The 19,886-nt window shown below is 36.4% G+C and overlaps 1 protein-coding gene and 1 long non-coding RNA gene across 3 annotated transcripts in view; one reads left to right on the forward strand and one right to left on the reverse strand.

Moving 5' to 3' along the window:
- Positions 1–19,886, reverse strand: part of LOC126759729 (uncharacterized) — a 170,353-nt gene that overhangs the window by 97,951 nt on the left and 52,516 nt on the right. The window lies entirely within an intron of this gene.
- Positions 1–19,886, forward strand: part of LOC126759724 (allatostatin-A receptor-like) — a 64,443-nt gene that overhangs the window by 19,672 nt on the left and 24,885 nt on the right. Inside the window, exons 3-6 of the mRNA XM_050474765.1 lie at positions 3,516–3,801; positions 3,898–4,048; positions 16,303–16,421; positions 19,549–19,624. Of these exons, the coding sequence (XP_050330722.1) occupies positions 3,516–3,801; positions 3,898–4,048; positions 16,303–16,421; positions 19,549–19,624 (632 nt within the window). The remainder of the gene's footprint in view (positions 1–3,515; positions 3,802–3,897; positions 4,049–16,302; positions 16,422–19,548; positions 19,625–19,886) is intronic.

Genomic DNA, 19,886 nt, shown 5'->3' on the forward strand with positions numbered 1-19,886 from the left:
AGATTTAACAAAAAACAACGGTTTGGTGCGGTTTGTGGACCGGCCGAATCATCGATCCATACTTCTTCAAAAATGACATCAGTGAGAACGTAACCGTCAATGGCGACCGTTATCGGACCATGATAACCGATAACCGACTATTTGATACTTGAAATTAAAGCTCGTGACATTTGGTTTCAGCAAGACGGGACCACTTCCCACACATCGCATCAATCAATGGATTTATTGAGAGAATACGTTGGTGAGCAGATAAATTCACGTTTTGGGCCAATCGAAATTATAAACCGTTTCGGTTTCGTTTTCATGAAGCAGACTGTATGCTCTTGCATTTTCTACTGATACACGTATTTCATTTTGTTAAAATGATACAAGAATTTAAAACGGCACTTGCTTTTGCATTTTTTCTCACTTACATATAACACAAGTGGGGGTGTTTTTCCCATTTCTGCTGATGTTACAATTAAACACACACCTTGAAAAAGTTAGTGGTACATAGTGCACAAGTGTGTTAATATAAATGTTGAAGGACTTAGCCATGTACGAGTAGTTACTTTAACTTAAATGACTTACAACTTTGTTTTCATACTATCTAGTTCTACTAAGTTTCGGAAAAAAGTTCAAAGTAAATTGAGTTTTGTACTTCGGGATAACCAAAGAGTTGTAACAGATTGCTTTATTTTATATAATTTCGTCACATATCTGTAGAAATACTACATGCCATATATATAAAATTAATACATGCAGTACATAAAGACACATGGATTAATTTGTTTACATGCAACGAAAGATCTGTGGGATTTGTAAACCACAACTTTGACATGGCTTAGCTTGTTTTTCACTCATGTCCTCTTGATGAAACCGTTCGCCAATATACATATGTTCGTATATCGTTGTATGTTTGCATCATACTATATTTGCGTAACAGATTACAACAAAGCAAAAAGTTTAAATTCATGTCAAAAGTTGGTTGAAATGAGTAGGATTGTGTAGATGCGTTCGAGGACACAAATAAGCCCAAACAAAAACTGTCAACGCAAAAGTAAAGCAGGCGTTTCGTTCTCTCTAAGCACTCTTAAAAACTCGTCTGACTTTGTTTACAATGAAGCTGAAGATGTGTCACTCAACGCAGCATTTTTTATGGGCTCTCTACGAAAAAAATTAGCATTTGGTAAGGGGAAAAGTGGCTCCATTTCATCAAGTAGAGTGATCGTCTGGTAAATGGCACTTCGACTTAAAAATTCTAGTATTTACTGACGCGTGCAGACGTGTTTTTCCGGCTTCGGCATTGTTTCACAGACGTTCACTTTTCTTAGGCCCAAATGATCTTTCAAAATGGGTTTCACGCATCCTTCCGATATTCCAACGATGTCAGTAAGACCTCTGACTGTTAATCGTCGATTCTCAAGCACCAATTCCTTTATTTTTTTCTGTGACGTTTAGATCATCAGTTGATGTTGCTGGTGTTGATGAACTTTGAATAATTTGATTCATTTCATTTTGATCATCAGTTGATGTTGATGGTGTTGATGATCTTTGAATAATTTGAAATTTGATTTGGCATACAAAATTTAATGGAACTTCATTGTTGAATAATTTACTTATCGTAAAAATCTCCGAATGCACTTTATGTACTTCAGAAAGAAATAAGCCTAGTCTTAACTACATATTTAATTTAAGTGGAATAAACGGTCATTTGAGAAATGACGATAAGTGTCTCAAGACTATTGATTTACGAAATTGTTAATCACGACATCTTCCAAAAGAAGGGGCTATATACATAGAGTTTGGGAGTGTTTTTCGAAACGGTAAATTTTTTTTCTGTAAGTAAGTACTGTTAGTGAGATCAATGCTAAATCTCACGTCAAAATATTCATTAGTATTTGGGATACGCGTCGTTTTATGGAGCTCTAAAAGTGAATTCTTCGATTCTTACTATGTCTGAATTTATTGCACAAAGAAGTGCTACAATGTACCATCTCATACTGCATTGGTTATTCGTGATCATTTCGCCACATTTTCAACTAATATCGTGCCGCAACCACCGCTTTCGCCTAATTTGCCTTTGTGTAACTTCTGGCTATTCAGCAAATTCACATGATCACTCCAAGGACTCCGTTTTGTTTCAATTGAGGATATAAAAGCGGAATCGAAGAAGGCTCTGTTGACCATCACGACTGAGAATTTTTCCAAGTGCTATGATGACTGGAAAATTCGTTGGCATAAGTGTATTGCAGCGGGAGTGGATTACTTTGAAGGAGAAGAAATTGACAAAATTCCCTTTTCAATTTAATCACAGTAGTGTGTCATATACACAAAGTTTAAATTTTAGAATAATCTAAACCACAGCTAAACTGGATTCAAACGTATATCTTCTAGTCTTGTTGTATTAAAATCGGTGAAAGAAGTAGCAGATATAGCTGAATTTTGTCTCCTGACAGGTCCGAAATTTTTTTGATAAAAACCAAAATTGTATGTGAATTGTTGCATACGTAAGTTGCCTTTTATATTTCGGGATTAGAGAACAAAAACAAATTTTAATCTCTAAAATCGCTTTATAGTTTTTATAAAATATTCTTCATTTATATCTATTCACTTTTCCAATTTTCGAGCCACTTTCGCTGCTCTGATTGAGGTACCACCGAAACATGCCTTATAAATGTCGAAAAACGTGACCTCTTAGTTTATTTTTTATTCGTACTGGAATGAAAAGAATTCATTCGGTGCCAAGTCAAGACATTACAGTGTATTAATCATCAAATTGATGTTTCAAGTGCTTAAAAATGCAGCTGTTTCAGTCCGTGTTTGAGAGCTCGCATTGTCATTGTGAAGAATGAAACATCTTCGGCGGTTGGTTTACCAGATTTCTTGAAAGACATCCACTAACGCCCATAGTTATTTCAATCCCGATAGGTCACACGACGATGTTGCAATACCAGTTCGCGCACAGCAACAAGACATTGGACGACCTTCTCGAAATTCGTCTTATAGTGATCTAGGCTTCGATTGAATTCACCATACCATCGATACACACTTGCCCTTGATGAAGCTTCATCATCGAAAATTAAATTTAGTTCATCTATGCACTCTTGATGAGTTAATTCATATCTAAAGTTATAAAAAATAATCGCTCGAACATTTTCGCGATTTAATTCCATTTTTTGGCTGAGAAGAATATTTAAGTTATTGTAAACAACACAAATATTGCTTGTATGTCATAAGTTCTGAGTATTTATTACATCAAAAATGTCAAATTTTACCAAAAAAGTTGTGAGTTGCCACATTGCAACACTATGGTTGCCAGATCCCGAAAAATAAAAGCCAACCTTCGTAGTAATAACGATTGTAGAAGGTGACACTTCTCTTCCCTTGATTTAGACTTTTTTCTACTTTAAAACAAATCTCAGTAGAGTATATATACAACGTAAAATTAAAAATAATGCATTTCTAACCTAAACAACTAATAGGCTGAACAGTTATTGAATAAGTTTTCAAGTTATCTTATCTTTTTTTGACAGTGGTCGTCGCCAACCAGCAGATGCGCTCCACCACCAACCTGCTTATTATCAATCTAGCCATTTCCGATATACTCTTCGTGATTTTTTGTGTGCCCTTCACCGCAACTGATTATGTACTGCCCGAATGGCCATTCGGCAACTTGTGGTGCAAATTTGTGCAATACATGATTGTGGTCACCTGTCATGGCAGTGTCTACACGCTGGTGCTGATGTCTCTCGATCGTTTTTTGGCTGTCGTACATCCGGTCACGAGTATGTCCCTACGCACTGAACGCAATGCCATGCTGTGAGTACATACAATACTTAAAATAACCTACATATCGCTAATTGAACTTGGTATTAGGAGACAGAAAATGTCATTAACACATTTTTCTTTTTGCAGTGCCATCATTTGTGCTTGGGTGGCCATTGTGACATCGGCCATACCCGTGGCGTTATCGCACTCCGTTCAGCTATACTATTTCAAAGGACGTAATTACACAGCGTGTGTCTTTTCATCGCATGAGGGAATCTGGAATCTCGTTGCTTTTCAGGCAAGTGACACCATTTTATAACAAGCTACTTTTCACTCAACATGAAGAGAATCCTAACCATTATACTTGCGTTTGTGCAGGCTTTCAATGGTTAAGTTAGAAATAAGAGATGTAAGCTTTATTTCATTACTGAACAGCGCAAGCAAGAAACTTTTAACGGAATAAGCTTCATTTTACTCTATGAATTTTCTAAATAGTTGAAATTATGTATGCCATAGAATATTTCACCTACGAACATTCTATACTTCTAACCTATATCGGAATTACCCGTATCGTTGGTCTCAAAGTCCATATTCATTTCAGTTTGTAGATAATTCTTTCAAATGTAGGACCAGTGGTTGTGTTCTGCGTAGTTCAGGATGATAGTTTTCACGCATCTGAAAGAGATACCTGCCTCCCTATTCGTACATAGGTGACTAAAATATCGATCAACCCAGCACAATGGAGCTAAAGAGAAAGAAGTTGTGCTCGGCAAATATCGTAGCACTTTTGAGAAAAATTCGAATAAACGTATGTATAATCAATGATGAACGACAACACGAAAAGGAACTGCCTCTATGCCGCTATGTTTGAACTTGGTAAGCTGACGTTGAGCAACACCAAATCTCCATCAGGATCGGGAAGGACCTCTCCGAGCCGTGCGGTACCAAACGAGGTTTCAGACAAGGCGACTCTCTTTCGTGTGACTAACTAAATAGAGAAGGTACCATCTTATATATTTATATCATTGGCTTCGAAGACCGCGCCGTTAGCTCTACTTTCTCCAGGCTAGATAAGAAAGCATATAGGCGTGGTTATAAACGAGGACACGACGACTTTTTGTTTGATGACAGAAGATCAAACAAACAGTCGTCGTAACTAACTTCGCAGTCGTAGATAATTTCGCCTATCTTGGAACCAGCAATCGAACGCAGAATACCTCTTGCCAACAGGTGATACTTTGAACTAAGTAGACAATTGAGAAGTAAAGTCCTCTCTCGACGATCAAAGACCAAACTCGACAGGTCTCTCATCATCACCGTCCTGGTATATCTTGCAGAGGAATGGACGATGACAACATCTGATGAGTCGACATTACGAGTTTTCGTGAGAAAGGTTCTGCGGAAGATTTATGGTCCTTTGCGCATTTTCCACGGCGAATACTGTATGAGGTATACGACAACATTGACATAGTTCAGCGAATTGAAAGACAATGCTGGCTAGGTCATGTTGTCCGAATGGAAGAAAACACTCCAGCTCTGAAAGTATTCGACGCAATATCCGCCAGAGAAAGCAGAGGGCGAGAAGCACCTCCACACCGTTGGAAAGACCAGGTGGAGAAGAAACTGGCTACACATGAAATCTCCAATTAACGTCAAACGGAGAAAATGAAGAACGACTGGCGCGCTGTTATAAACTCGACTATAACCGCGTAAGAGGTATTACGAATAAGTATATTGACTGAATTGCTAAGAGTACTTGCTACTTACTACTACTTAAAGGCACTTGCACAGCTGCGGCAGCCACTTGTATGTTGTATGCATTTATACGCATATACTATACAAGTACTTATGTATAAGGGGATTTGTGTCGATGGAGCATACTGTAAGCATCGTGGCATTATTTGCAGATTATTCACACAATTGTCATGCTGATTTCGAACTTCATAGAAGATCAGTAAATAATCTTACATATATATTGAAAGTATTGGCTTTTCATTGAATTGTGACGATTGCCGAAAGCACTTACAACTCTTAACGTAGAGCTTATTCGTGGTCGAGTTGACCCAATCATGCAGTTGTGTGTGAGACAAAACACTTTATGAATACTTGCGGACATAAGGGAAATTATTTAAATCGAATCACTATGATGGTAAGGGAAAATAGGAGAAAATGTAGCGGCCTATAAAATGAATGAGCGTTATCCCTAGTGTCAACAATCTGGCAACCTATGTCCTAAATAGTAACAGCCAAGGGGTGGCATCTACACAAGAGGAGTCGTCGAGTGGTGTCGGCTGCGGACACACGTTTCGCTGTTCGCTACTTTGTATTTATTATTTATATATCTTCTAAAAAACTTTGTAAAACTATCTTTTAAAAAAGATTAAATAAACTATTGGTGTGCTAAACTTAATTGGACTAATTACTAACTGAAAAGAGGTCTCCTGACACTAGTTATGTCTATGTGTAGTGAAAGAAATAGGTGCTTATGTCATCACTAAACGATTTTGGGTTTCCCTTTCTTATATTAAAGCCAATTTTTGAGCTTGAAATTATACATAACCTATTTTGGGACTAGTTAGTAGTAAGCCCATGTTAGTCGAACATAAAACAGTTAGAATTAGAGTTATACCAATGGTAATTGGCTACAACTCAACCAAGAATTCAAAAATAAGTCCCAGTTTAATTTATAAGTAAGCAAATGCTTACAGAAATATCTACAAACACGGTGCAAATACATTTGTAATGCTTTTTAAATGTTCATATTCTTCTTTGACAATTTATTTGTAACTTTGCCGGAAGCATACTTGCGGATTCGCTTTCATGTTTGCGAGCTAAACAAGCATCCGGTGCAAGGAAATAAAGCGCAGCGAGAATAATAAGACAAACATTCTAACTATTGCCGCCAGACGAGTGTTTGATGAGTATCAATAATAAAAATGGTAAAGTGCCTGACATACCGGATTATATATGTAGGTGTCATTACCCCAAAGCGAAATCAATTATTATTATATATAGATTATAACTAGTATAAACGGCCAGCTAGTGGACCCACTGCCTTTATAAACAGCCAACATCTTTATAGTACCTACTTGAGATGTCAAACGTCAAAATTTTTGCATGAAGTTATCAAGTTTTATACCAATCCCAAACACATATACTACTGTGTGGTTGAATTTCTTTCACAAGAAACACTTTCAAAGTGATTTTATTCAAGTCGCCATATTTTTAGTGAAAAACTTACTTAAGTATGCGAATCGGAAGGGTATACCATTCGGTAGCATACTGAAGTAAACTTTTCATTGGAATCTGATTTCTAAAAATCAGCATAAAAAGATCGGTTCTCTTTTAACAAATTTTGTTTAAGTCAATAAATTCTAGTTCTATACTTATATTTTCTCACCGACTAACTTATTGTTTCCTACGGGGAACTGCATTGCATCATCGATACTCAGACAACACACAATTCTATAAATACACGCTCAAACGCCTGAAGGACAGTCCAACAAATCTTCGTGAGCATTCAAGCATATTGAACGTCCGGTTGTCATAACCGTCAAACCAGTAAAAATGTCGAGATTTCCATTTTCAATACAGCTCCATGTGGTAGTATGTACATATGTATCGTCACATCTGTGTAGTTCTAATCGCCTTACTGAAACGTGATGCTGTACTGTCTTTACAATCTCCTAAATACACACATACACGCATCACTTCTACGAATATTTGGTTTTCCCCCCGATTGAGAACTCATCGAAGCATCGCGTCTTTTGCTCAGCAACCGTTCACTTTTAAAAGGGTGACACGCTTAATAAGCTATAAATTTTTGTAATACCACAATTTTTGACACTAGTACCTCCATCTCACTATTAAGCTGGAACTCAAGAGCATTGTCGACAACTCGCTGGCGCAATCGTGCACTCATCTGCTTGTAAATATAAAAATAATTATTTTTTTAGCATTTCCGACATTTAAAACACTTTTGAAATCATTGGACTCAAGTTATCGTAAGCAAAGGAATTGCCCGTCGAAAGAGTTTTATGTTTCTTCTGACCTGGCTTACACTGTCTGTATGTAATAATAACCTTTTGTTCTTTTTTGTTTTGTTGTGATGGCCTTGAACTTGCATTCTGTTTTCCTTTTTATCGTTGCCAAGTTTATATTATTTATTTGCTTAGGGAGTTGTCGCGTATATTTTAAAACTTTACGCTGCCAAGGAAGTGAAGTTCTTAGTATATACCACAAGTACGTTAAAATCAAATATGTTGAGTTAGTTTTGAATATTGAGCAGCGGAATAAGTTTTGGCCATATATGAACGGAACATTCATGATTTGCGACCGCTAATTAGTTTCTTTAGGATAGGATTGTTCCCACCCAACTTTATTCTTTTCTACTAAGTGAACTGGGTTTATACTCATGGTGTGCTTATTCCTTGTAATTAACTTATTAGATCTTATTCATATTAATGTCTTCATATTCCATTGGGAATAAATAAACTTATAAATTTATAGAGTCTGCGTGATATATATGAGCACATGCAACATGTAAATTAGCATGAAAGAGCTAACGAAGAATCCAAGGCTGGAGTATCATTTATGATTAAAAGATGAATCGACAAAGGCCCGATTTAGAGAAAGCAAAGGCATAGGATCTGGACTGGAGTCATGTGTAGAAGTTCACGCAAGTGAGGAAATTTCTCTGATCGCCATTCGCTTGGGAGCAGTTTGTTGATAATTCTTTCAAATGTAGGACCAGTGGTTGTGTTCTGCGTAGTTCAGGATGATAGATTTCACGTATATGCCACCCTCCCGTTTGTCAATTGCGTCCTACTCGTACATAGGTGACTAAGATATCGATCAACCCAACACAATGTAGCTAAAGAGGGCGGAAGTGCGACCGGTGCCGAAAAGAGGAAGAAGTTGTGCTCGGCAAATATCATAGAACTTTTAACCAACGGACATTATATAAAATATGTGTGTAATCAATGATGAATTAACTATTCAAATACGGTGGCGAAGGACTGATAAAGAAAATGCATCAGCTTTTTTGCAATTGCATGCGGCCTCACAATCTGCGCCAACTACTGTGTTATAAGCTTCCTCAACACCGCGTATAAGGTTCTATCGAGCACACTGTGTGAAAGACTGAATCGAACCGTCACCAAACTGATACCTTATAAGTGTGGCTTTAGACCTGGAAAATCTACAATCCACCAGATTTTTACCATGCTCTAAATCTTGAAAAGAACCCGTGACCTTCGTCGATTTTAAAGCCACCTTCGACAACACGAAAAGGAACTGCCTCTACGCCGCTATGTTTGAACTTGGTACCACGGCAAAGTATCCTCTGGGTAGCCAAAGAACATTCGTTTGAAGGCGAGCTAAAGTGAGAAGGCGAAACACCCCTTACATAGGGTTGTGCGCTATAACTCTATAAGCGACAGTGCAGCTTTATTTATTTATGTATATTATTAGGTGAGAATGAGATTGTGCTCCCTTGAACACTCGCTTTTCCAGGTTTAACTGTATTTAGCGAAAAAATTAGTAAGAAATTGTGAAAGTTAATTAATGTCAAAACCACTAACGGCTCATAATTTAAGAACTAAATAATTTACATTTCACAAAATATATCCACAGGATAACAAAATGGGTGTATTTTTTATTAATTTTTTTTTCTTTCCACTTAATTCCATTGGATTTTAGGTCATAATGCAATTAAGGAACTTCTTGCTGAGCTTTTCTAAGTGTTTATTCTCAAACTTTTCGCACTGAAAATATTTATTTGTATTCAACACTCGAGCATTTCATTTTCAAGTCATATATCCACATAATTGTATATTTGAATATACATATAAATGACAGCCAAATCCAATGAACTCTGAAAGTTATTAGCAAGCGTTGACAAAGGAAATAAGTTGGCATAACTTGCTTATTTATTGTTGACATTTATATATAACTGTCATTAATCCATATACTGGTAAACTCGCAAACATCTATGTACATTTACTTGTATTGGTATTTATCCGCGAATGTGTCGCTTATGAGTTTTCACTTTCAATTAACCCCAGAAGCCGACAATCATTTAAAAAGTCGTAAAAAGTTTTTGGAAATCAAAATTATTACTCGATTGTTCGGAAAGAGAGGGGAGTGTGCGCGATTGGAATGAAAATGAGAGCGAAAGTTGAAAGGGAATATGGTAGGACGAATTTTGAATTGATATAAGAATGAGTCATGCAACATCGTGCTAATGCCTCTAGCTAAGAAAACTTAACTTTCTAAAAAATTATAGAAAATATGTTGAATCGGTTTTTGAGAGCTACAAGAAGTTTTTCGATAGTAATGGAATTTTCGATAAGAGCGCTACAAAAGTTTTTTTTTTTTTTAATAAAACAAACACGGTTTGGAAAGTACATTCGATGCAATGGAGCAAGATTTCTTTTGCATGGCCACTACGGGCACGCTTGCAGAAGTCCAGACGCTGAACCCAATTTTCGACGGGTTTCGGCCGATACTGCTGCAAAATCACGTTCGATATTCGTAGGACGTTCATCAATCGTCGTTGGCTTGTTGGCATAGACCATAGACTTGTCGTAGCCCTACAGGAAATAGTACCGGTGCGGCCAATTGACTGAGCCATTTCGTGAGATGACACGTTCACCAAACTTGGATTTTACTAAATCGATTGTGACATTCGCTGTGTGGCTTGTGGCGCCGCTCTGTTGGAACCACATATTTTTTAAGTCCATGGAGTGATGAAATTCCGGATCATTTTCAAGTTGTTGCTCAGCCCAATTCACGAAAATACGATTGTTCTGGTGCTCAAGCGTCTTCAGTTCTTGCGTTAAATTCATCTTGCAAGGATGTAGGCCAAGATTTTTTCGCAAAATTCGGCACAACGACGTCACAGAGACGCCCAACGCTTGAGAACGACGTGTGAGAGACTGATTTGGGTCTTCCTCAATTGATGCACTATCTACTGCAATATTCTCGACACTATGGGCACTTCTTTGTCTCATTGGCACGAGAACATTTTGCACTATGTCTGTGGATTCAAATTTTTCCACTAGATGTTCAGTTGTTGATCTGACAGGATGATTATGACGACCATAAATTGAACGTAGCGCTCTTAAAGTAGTAATTTCGACAAGTTGTTGGATCGTATATCTTACCATGATGGAATGGTAAACCTAACAGAAGAGAAATGTCAAAAGAGCGGGAACAAATACGGCGACGTTTGCTGTCCCTATCGGTCTACTTTTGTAGCGTCACTATTGAAAAGCTCATTATTAAAGCGACTTTTGAAAGCCACAGGAAACTTTTCGATAGTAGAAGAACGTTCAGAAGTGTACCATTATCTACCGAGGGGCCATCAACATTCTGATAGTTAACTGTATCGCAAGTATTAATTTGTATGTACTGTAACTGTCACTTTCCATTTTATTTTTGCGTCACTATGCTTTGAGCCTAAAATTAAACTCATAAATTGAATATTTTTTCCTATCTGATTTGATACTATTTAGGAACTTATTTTTAAGCCCCAGAGGTCAGAAAATAAAATAGTAATAAAATTATCTTCCTGCCTTTAACTTATTTCAACTATTGTGTAAATTGCTGGCTCGGTCGCTCTTTTCAAGTGCACAGCAAATAGCAGATTTACGCGGGCCTATTTTCAATCTATTTTTTTTTGTTGGCTGTGTTTTTTTTTTGGAATAACAAGTCATCAGTGCTCATGTATCCATGTCCATTCACCCGCACTCCTTTATTTCGGTGCGTTAAACCCATGACTCTATTGGTCGAGTGTAAAGCAAGATTTATTTTTTTGGACTTACCATATTTAAATTGAATGTTTGATCGAATTTTGCAAGAGAGACTGTAGTCATTCAAACAGAAATAGGTTAATTCAAAAGCAGACACAAATGACTAAATAGAGTTCTTAAGGCGATATTCTGGTCTAGAAGCATGAATTTCAAGTAAGTTTTAAAGTGTCGTAAAAAAAAGGCAATTAATATTTTTACCATCCATTTTTTTATTAGTTATTTGTTAACTTTAGAAGAGTACAGAAAAAAATTAAAAACTAAAAAAAGTAAAAAAAATTCAAAAATTATGAGCTGACGAAGTGGGGGGTCTCTAAAAATTTCCACGTGACCATACCCATGATTTCAACCCTCCTAGTTATCTGAAACCAAAAAAAAAAGATTATTAATCTAGAATAATGTCGCAATGGCCGGAACTACGGATAGGTGGGGAAAAAAATTTTTCACAAAATGGCGACTGCCTGAAAAAAAAAGTTTTTTGGATCACTTTTTCTGACTATTTCGAATTTTTTAAAAGTAATAAAAAATAAAAATTTGGGGATGGGGCTAGTTCCAACCATAGGCAGGCTTATAAAGAAGGCTCTTTAAAAATTTCAAGAAAATCGGTCTAGTAGAACCTGAGAAATCGTGGGTATCGTTCCGAAAAAGTCAGTTTTGAGAAAAACGCGTTTAAAGTTTCGGGTAAAGTCTTTTGTTCGATTAGTTCCGTCCGAACCAGTTTGGATGCCGGGCCGAAAAATGCCTATAATGCCGAAAATAATTTCAATTTAAAAAAATCCTCTTGTACACATATTCTATTGAATAGTTAAACTTTGAAAATATAAAAAAAAATTTAGATTTTTTTAAATTTCTAGACCAGAATACCCCCTTAAACGAATAATGACCCCCTAGAGAGAGGTATACATAAAGAGCATGGTATCAAAACAATAAAACAGAATTTATAAACACCTAACGGGGTAATGAACCCGTTCAGTAAATCATAGATGGAGCTTTAATCAAAGCTTCTTTAAATTCCTCAATTGCAGTCCGTTTTCACTGGAAAAACTATTTCAATGGATTTGGATTTCATTAAAGAAATTAAGAGTTATGAATGGTATACTTTCTACTAACATAACATTTAACATTGTAGAAATATGTTTTCGAAAATTCTCTCGAGGCTCGAGGTGTTCCAAAATAAAAAAACTTTCAAGAATAGTCATAAAATAGAAGTTAAAAAGGAAAAGAAAACATTATGAAATATATATGTATATATCAGAGTTGAGTGTATGTACAGAATATGAACCCAATTTTACTACTTTTTCTTCCGCCTAGTCAACAATAGCAAAGATTAATTCCAAATAACTGTAAAATATTTATGGCTCTTCTCGTAAGTCGGACCATTAAAGTTTGGTGGCTTTTAAGGACAAACAAATAAATTCAGCCATAAAATTCCATGTAAAGTCAAATATAAGTAGAATAAAGCTAGCCAGCAATCGTCAGCATTTCGGATTCGAAAACAAAAATGACAATATCAAATTCAATGAATTGGAAAACGAAACTCCACGAAAGCCATAAAGGTGTGCTTAAAGTGCGAACGAGCAAGCGAAATGATGCTTACAACATCAGACGAGTGAAACAGAAATGCAAATGGAGCGGCACTTGCATCCATATTGGCCACGAATTGTCAAATAGAGGAGAAGGAGGCAGCATGTAAAAACACCTGTATGTTTCCACGTTATTATTGCTGACTTTGCAAGCGGACAAAGGTATTGTGAAACAATAAATTTTGCAGGCAGAAATAACAAGCGTATAGTCAGGTTGACTGTCATGGTAACTGTAAATAAATTGAGGTTGAAAATGTTATGGGAAATACTTTTCAAAAATTCAGATCAATTGGTGTATTGAAATTGCGAAATGTTTCCATTTTGATTAAATCTTGAAGGGAACTGTAGGTCCAAAAAAATCTAAGCTTAAAAGCAGTCTGCATCCCCTATATATGGTTTCGGGATTATGATATAGCTTTTTCCTCAAGAGAGTATGTATGATTACGCGACCTTTTTAAGGTCTTTCTAAAAGGAATAGTAACTTTGTCGTGTTAATTTTATATATGGGACACAACTTTCTCCCAAAGACCGCACCAAGTATGATGCGATAATCTTGGACAGCAAACTGCTGTGGAAGCAAACTGTGGAAGAAAAAGTGAAAAAGTCTAGCAATGCTTTATATGCTCAACACAACCTGAGTAAAACCAATTCTGCTTTACGGTGCAGTAATAAGGTAGACGGGCTCCAAAATCCATCTACCGGAAGCCAATAGGAAGAGTTCAGAGGCTCGCTGCGCTGTGCATAACCTGTCCTTTACGAACAATTTCAACGGCGGCTCTTGAACCGGTACTAAACCCGCCACCTCTTCGCTGAAAAATGCTCAGCAAACGACTGCGGGCTGCAGGAGAATTCACATGTAGAACCCACTTTTCATCTGGGAAAGAAGGTTCAAAGTAAAAATAGAAAAAATGGTTGGCGTAAAGGTATTTTAACTGCGCGCAACACTCTAAACATTTATACCGGTGGCTCAAAAATGGACTACAGTGAAGAGTTAGACATAAGGCAGAAAGGCCTGACGACTGCAGTTATTTTAAGCTAAAAACTTTGCTATTGCGAAAGCCGCGGAGATGGCTTCTAATGTACCTGCAGGCAATTCCAGAGTTAACTGTTGGCGAAACACGCCTGCAAAATAGGGCTGATAGATCGAGAAGACTGCCGGAAATGTCTACAGCAAGGTACCAGGGGAAAAATGGAGCATAGAGTGTGCAGGAGCTCTTCCCGCATTGGCAAGCATCTGGGTTAAACACGGTATGATACACTGGAGTAGGTATCGATAGCGAGGTCACGAAGTACTTTGGAATTCACGTCACCCGCAGGCATCCTAAAATATGACTACTCCTCAAGGACCTAGTAACTGAACTAGATTTGGTATCGGAAAGAACCAAAACTGGTCTATGCGTAGCTCATTGGCCTACCACGCTAACCAAACCTAACCTGACCTTTATATGTAGTTTGTTCAAAGCCCATTAACTTTTTGGTACTAAAGAACTGCCATTTCTCAGATTATTTACTACCTAAAATCATTCGTACACAACAAAATATTTATTAATTATTGGAATGATATAAAAAATAAATTTACTACGGTTACAATATATACAATAAACACTAGAGCCAATCGCATCGAAGAACTTTGATCTACGAAGCATGACAGCTTAATTTAACACTGTGCAATTTGTGTGTTGCCTTTATTGAATTAAATTGGATTACGTCAGATTTGTCAGGGCGTTTGAATGCTGCGTTAATTACACAACAGTTAGCTGTTAACTAATAAATGAGCGTGCAAATGACGGGCAATAAAAGTGGCTGGCGATTAACTAGAACAACAACTTAGAACTTATATATATGTAGATGTCTGTGTATACGTAATCTTCAAAGCTTCCAAGCGATAAAATGTCTGGCTATCAATTTACAATACAAACACATAATGGAATGAATAAATGAATGAGCTTCCGGGAATTTGCCATGAACATTTATGTATCATGGACAAAAGTACTAATTTATGTTGGTGTATATATTGAGTAGTCGAAAAAGTATTTTCGTATTTCTAACCAAACTTTGACCTATTTTTTTTTTATATTTATAGTAAACTTTAATGAATCAAATATATATTATTATGGTCGACTACTTTCTGTCATTTTTCCGCTAAAGACATTATTCCATCAGTGTAAAACTTTTCTGGTTTCTCGGCGAAAAACTGCAACAAGTAATCTCCACAGGCTTCTCTTGAAGCCAACTTTACTCCAATAAGGGAGTTTTGTATTGACCGAAACCAATGGTAGTCCGATGATGCAAGGTCACGACAATGGTGGATACATCAAAACCTCCCAGGCAAGCCCGAGTCATCAAAGATTTGTGTGGTCTAGCGTTGTCCTGATTGAATTGTCCTTTCTGTTGATCAGTTCTGGCCGTTTTTTTCGATTGCTTGCTTCAATCTCATTAGCTGTTGACAGTAAAATGTAGAATCAATCGTTCGAGCAGGCTGGAGCAGCTCATAGTGGATGTTTCCTTTTCAATCCCACCAAGCACTCAGCAAAAGCTCTCGAGACGTCAATTCTGACTTTGAGACCATTTGTTGAGTTTCACCACGCTTGAACCATGATCTTTTTCGATGCCTTATATAACGGTTTTGATCAATACTTTCCAAATTTTCATTGACTTTTTCAACGATTTGTCGACCAGAACGAGATGCATCTTTCACATCGAAATTTATAGAACGGAAGCAAGCAAACCACTGTTGTGCTACACGAACTTATACAGCATCGTCTCGGTAAACTGCACAAATTTCATTGGTGGCTGCATAACATTCTTCTCTTCTTCTCTTTTTTATAAAAAAATTTCAAAATATAGCGAATTTTTTCATTACTTTCACTCATTTTTGATTAGCTGTAACTTTTTTTTCAACTTCTTCGAATTTAATTTTTTTTGTGGTTAAATTAAAGCTGACCTTTCTAACAATATATGGTATGACACAATGTGATTGGTACCACTAGAGATATACGAAAAGATCTCGACTACTCAATAGTTTATAGAATTAATTATATGACAAATTTACTTAATAATATTTAATTGAAGTATGTACTTATAAATTATTTTATGTAAGAAACATGTTTCTTCAGCAAATGTCTTTCATAGAAGATACATATTTTCCACTTTTGCAGGTCTCTTTTGCCGCTTCATCATACGTTACACCACTAACGCTGATCTTCTTCTTGTACATGTGTATGCTGGCACGCCTATGGAAGAGCGCGCCCGGCTGTAAGCCATCGGCAGAATCAAGGTAAGCAAGCCAAAAAAAAGTAAATCAATGAAAGCTGAGCTTTTGAGTAGCATGCTTTAATTACAAATACACATTCGTGCACACACATACATAAATCGGATTGCGAAGAGAAGTTATAAGCAAAAGTTACACAAGAAGATTCTTAACTCATTCAGTCATTCCATATTACATACATTTAGTCCTTCGCGTCGGTATGTCCGCGGTAGACTGACATTCAGGTGAAACGTGCCTACGCATCAAATTAAATTACATAACTACTGATGTGCAAATATTCGTATAGCATGTAAGCATATATAACATCATTAATCGGTAGGTAATTACTACGCGTTTCGCTTAAATTCCATCAACCCAACGGTATTTGTGCATAAGAAATCCGCGAAAATGTTGCGCGCTCATGATTGCAACGGAAAATTTAATTATAGAATTGTTAAAATCATTCGCCTTACAGTTTATCGGCGCTGCTTGAACTGAGCGAAAAATTTGTTGGTCCATCCTACACTTTTCCAGCTTTAAATATTTAATTGTATAAGTATCAGTTTTTTTATGTGCGAAATGCAACTTTCGAACCAAGTTTATCGGTAAAAGTAGTTTTATGCACTGAAGCATTATTACATTTAGTTAAAGAAGTGATTTTTGCTATGTAGTAACTCAAGTGTATTGATTGAAACGCATGAATAATATAGATCAGATTTTAGCAGTAAAATTCTAAAAGCTTCGGGAAGTTTTCAAAATTATACCTTTTTGAGATATTCCACTTCATGCAACTCGCTATATTAAGCTTACTTACAAAGTCAGCGAACCAAAAAGGTTTCAAAGGGGAAAACAGAGTAAATCAAAAGAAAAACAAATAAACTGAATAAAAATGAGAAGTTAAAGCATAAGAGGATTACGAGAAGAACATTGAACAACAAAGGTATTATACTGCTGTGATCAAATTGAAAGGTGAATTTTATCCATTTCATCTCCTTCAAAGTAGTCCCCACCCGCTGCAATACACTTATGCCAACGAATTTTCCAGTCATCATAACACTTGAAAAAATCCTCCGTCGTGTTGGCCATCAAAGCCTTCTTCGATTCTGCTTTTATATCCTTAATTGAGCCAAAACGGTGTCCTAGGAGTGGTCATGCGGATTTGCTGAATAGCCAGAAGTTACATGAAGGTAAATCAGGCGAAAGCGGTGGTTGCGGCACGATATTAGTTGAAAATGTCGCGAAATGATCACGAATAACCAATACAGTATGAGATGGTGCATTAGCGCACTTCTCTGGTCAATAAATTCAGACATAGTAAAAATCGAAGAAATCACTTTTAGAGCATCAAAAAACGACGCGTATCTCAAATACTAATGAATATTTTGACGTGATATTGGAAAAAAGTATAAATAAAACTTCACCTTTCAATTTGATCACAATAGTATAGACAGAAAAAAAAAACACAAAAAATTACTGAACAAGAAAGTGGAAAACAGTGATGAAAGAATAATAGTTAAGAGAATGAAAAAGTGAAAAAAAAACAAAGGTACATTAGTGCAGAGAAAGGAAACGAAAGTTACAGTAAAGCTATAAAAATGTCAAGAAAAAAGAAACGCGGAAAATGGCGAATGCTTAAATGTTTTGAGCAAGTTTTTGTAAGAGTTTTGTTAAAACGTGGCTGTTTTTAGCACTTAAGATCAAATTTGACTTGGACTCGGATAAACATTTTTTGCTAGATTATAATAACCTTTTTTCTATACAACAACTTGTATGTCAATTAGTTAGCTGGGTTTTTTATATTTATATTGTGTGTGGCGAATATGGTGACTGAGCAATGACTCTGGTTTCGTTTTCCACCAAAAATTCAGTCGTTTGATATGAACCTGTCGTTGACACGCTTCATACCCAAAATATTTAATACCAAAATACTTTTTTCATGGACATAAGTACTACGATGAGCAAAACATAGTAAGACTTTGTTCATCATTTTAAAATTTTTAATTTATTCTATAAATTTTACGTCGTCCGTCTCAAAGTAATCCCCTTTGGCCCCATTACACTTGGGCCAACTTTTAAATTTTCGGAATAGCCTTCAGTGCGCGTAATGATTCACTTTTTATGTTTTCAGTTGACTCAAAACGGTTTCTTCGGAGCGGTCGTTTTAGTTTGCTGAATAACCAGAAGTCTCACGGAGCTTAATCAGGTGAAAACGGTGGTCATTTGGTTGAAAATTTGGCAAAAAACTTAAGAAGAATCATTGCAGTATGCAATGGTGCATTATCGTGGTGCAAAAACAAAGGTTCTAGATCCATAATTCTGACCTCTTTTTACGAATAGCTTCGCACAAAAGACGCACAACACTCAAATAGTATTCTTTGCTGACAGTTTGGCCGGTCGGAAGAGTGCAACACACCGAGTTAATCGAAAAAATTGTCCACAAAACCTTGATTTTTAATCTGCTTTAACGTATTTTTTTGGCTTCGGCTAACTTTTGTCATGAAATTCGGTCGATTGATCGTCTGTTCCCGGATCGTAAGCATAGATCCAATAATCATCGCTAATAAGAATATGTTTCACGCCACGTCATAATATGTACACATAATATGTATGTTAACGCCACGCTGTTTTCAGGTTTTCGCGCGAAATTTAAATTAAAATGTCTTATAATTTTTTGTCACAGTAGTATGTCACATATTAATTGACATATGAAAATCAAATTTATACGATCCTAAAAAAAGGATGTACCCATCTAGAAAAAAATGTTTATCAATTCAATTTGCACGCGCAGTTTAAATGGACCCATCTGAATCAAGTTTAATCTTGAATGTACTTAGCCAACTTACTGCACTTGTAGTTCTTGTCACTTAAGAAGGGATTACATACCCAATTATATAAAAACTCCCAGTGGCATCATAAGTCCTAAGGAAGAAAATGTCAACAACTTTCTACGATGAATAGGTATTGGAGACACAAAGAACACCAACAACTAAACACATAGCTTTCACATTTATTAAAAATTATAGTGGTCATCTCTGGAATGGTTATTTATGGTTTCCATACGACCATTCATTGGCTGAACTCAAAGTTTTGTGTTTTCAAAAACTTTTTCTCCTTTTCTGTTATTGAAATATTTTCTATCCATTTTCTTTTACAGGAAGGGCAAGCGGCGTGTAACACGGATGGTCGTTGTGGTTGTGTGCGCATTTGCCATATGCTGGCTACCAATACATGTAAGTTCCAAATAAATCCATAGCATAGTTGTTTTTATACACCCTGAAGATAAAACTCTTAGATGCACTATCATTTGTATTCTAATATAAACGTTTTTTGCGGTATAAAGGGCTTAATACTCGTACTAAATTGAGGACATGATTTTATAAATCTTTCATTCTAAAGGGGAAAATTATAACCGACGATATTCAAAGCATGTTTGGAAGAAGGCGAGACGGAAAAATCTGAACAGTTTTTCTCAAATCTGCAGCTTTCTTTCGC

This window comes from Bactrocera neohumeralis, chromosome 5, assembly GCF_024586455.1.
Source record: "Bactrocera neohumeralis isolate Rockhampton chromosome 5, APGP_CSIRO_Bneo_wtdbg2-racon-allhic-juicebox.fasta_v2, whole genome shotgun sequence".
In the NCBI taxonomy this organism is placed as follows: Eukaryota; Metazoa; Arthropoda; class Insecta; order Diptera; family Tephritidae; genus Bactrocera; species Bactrocera neohumeralis.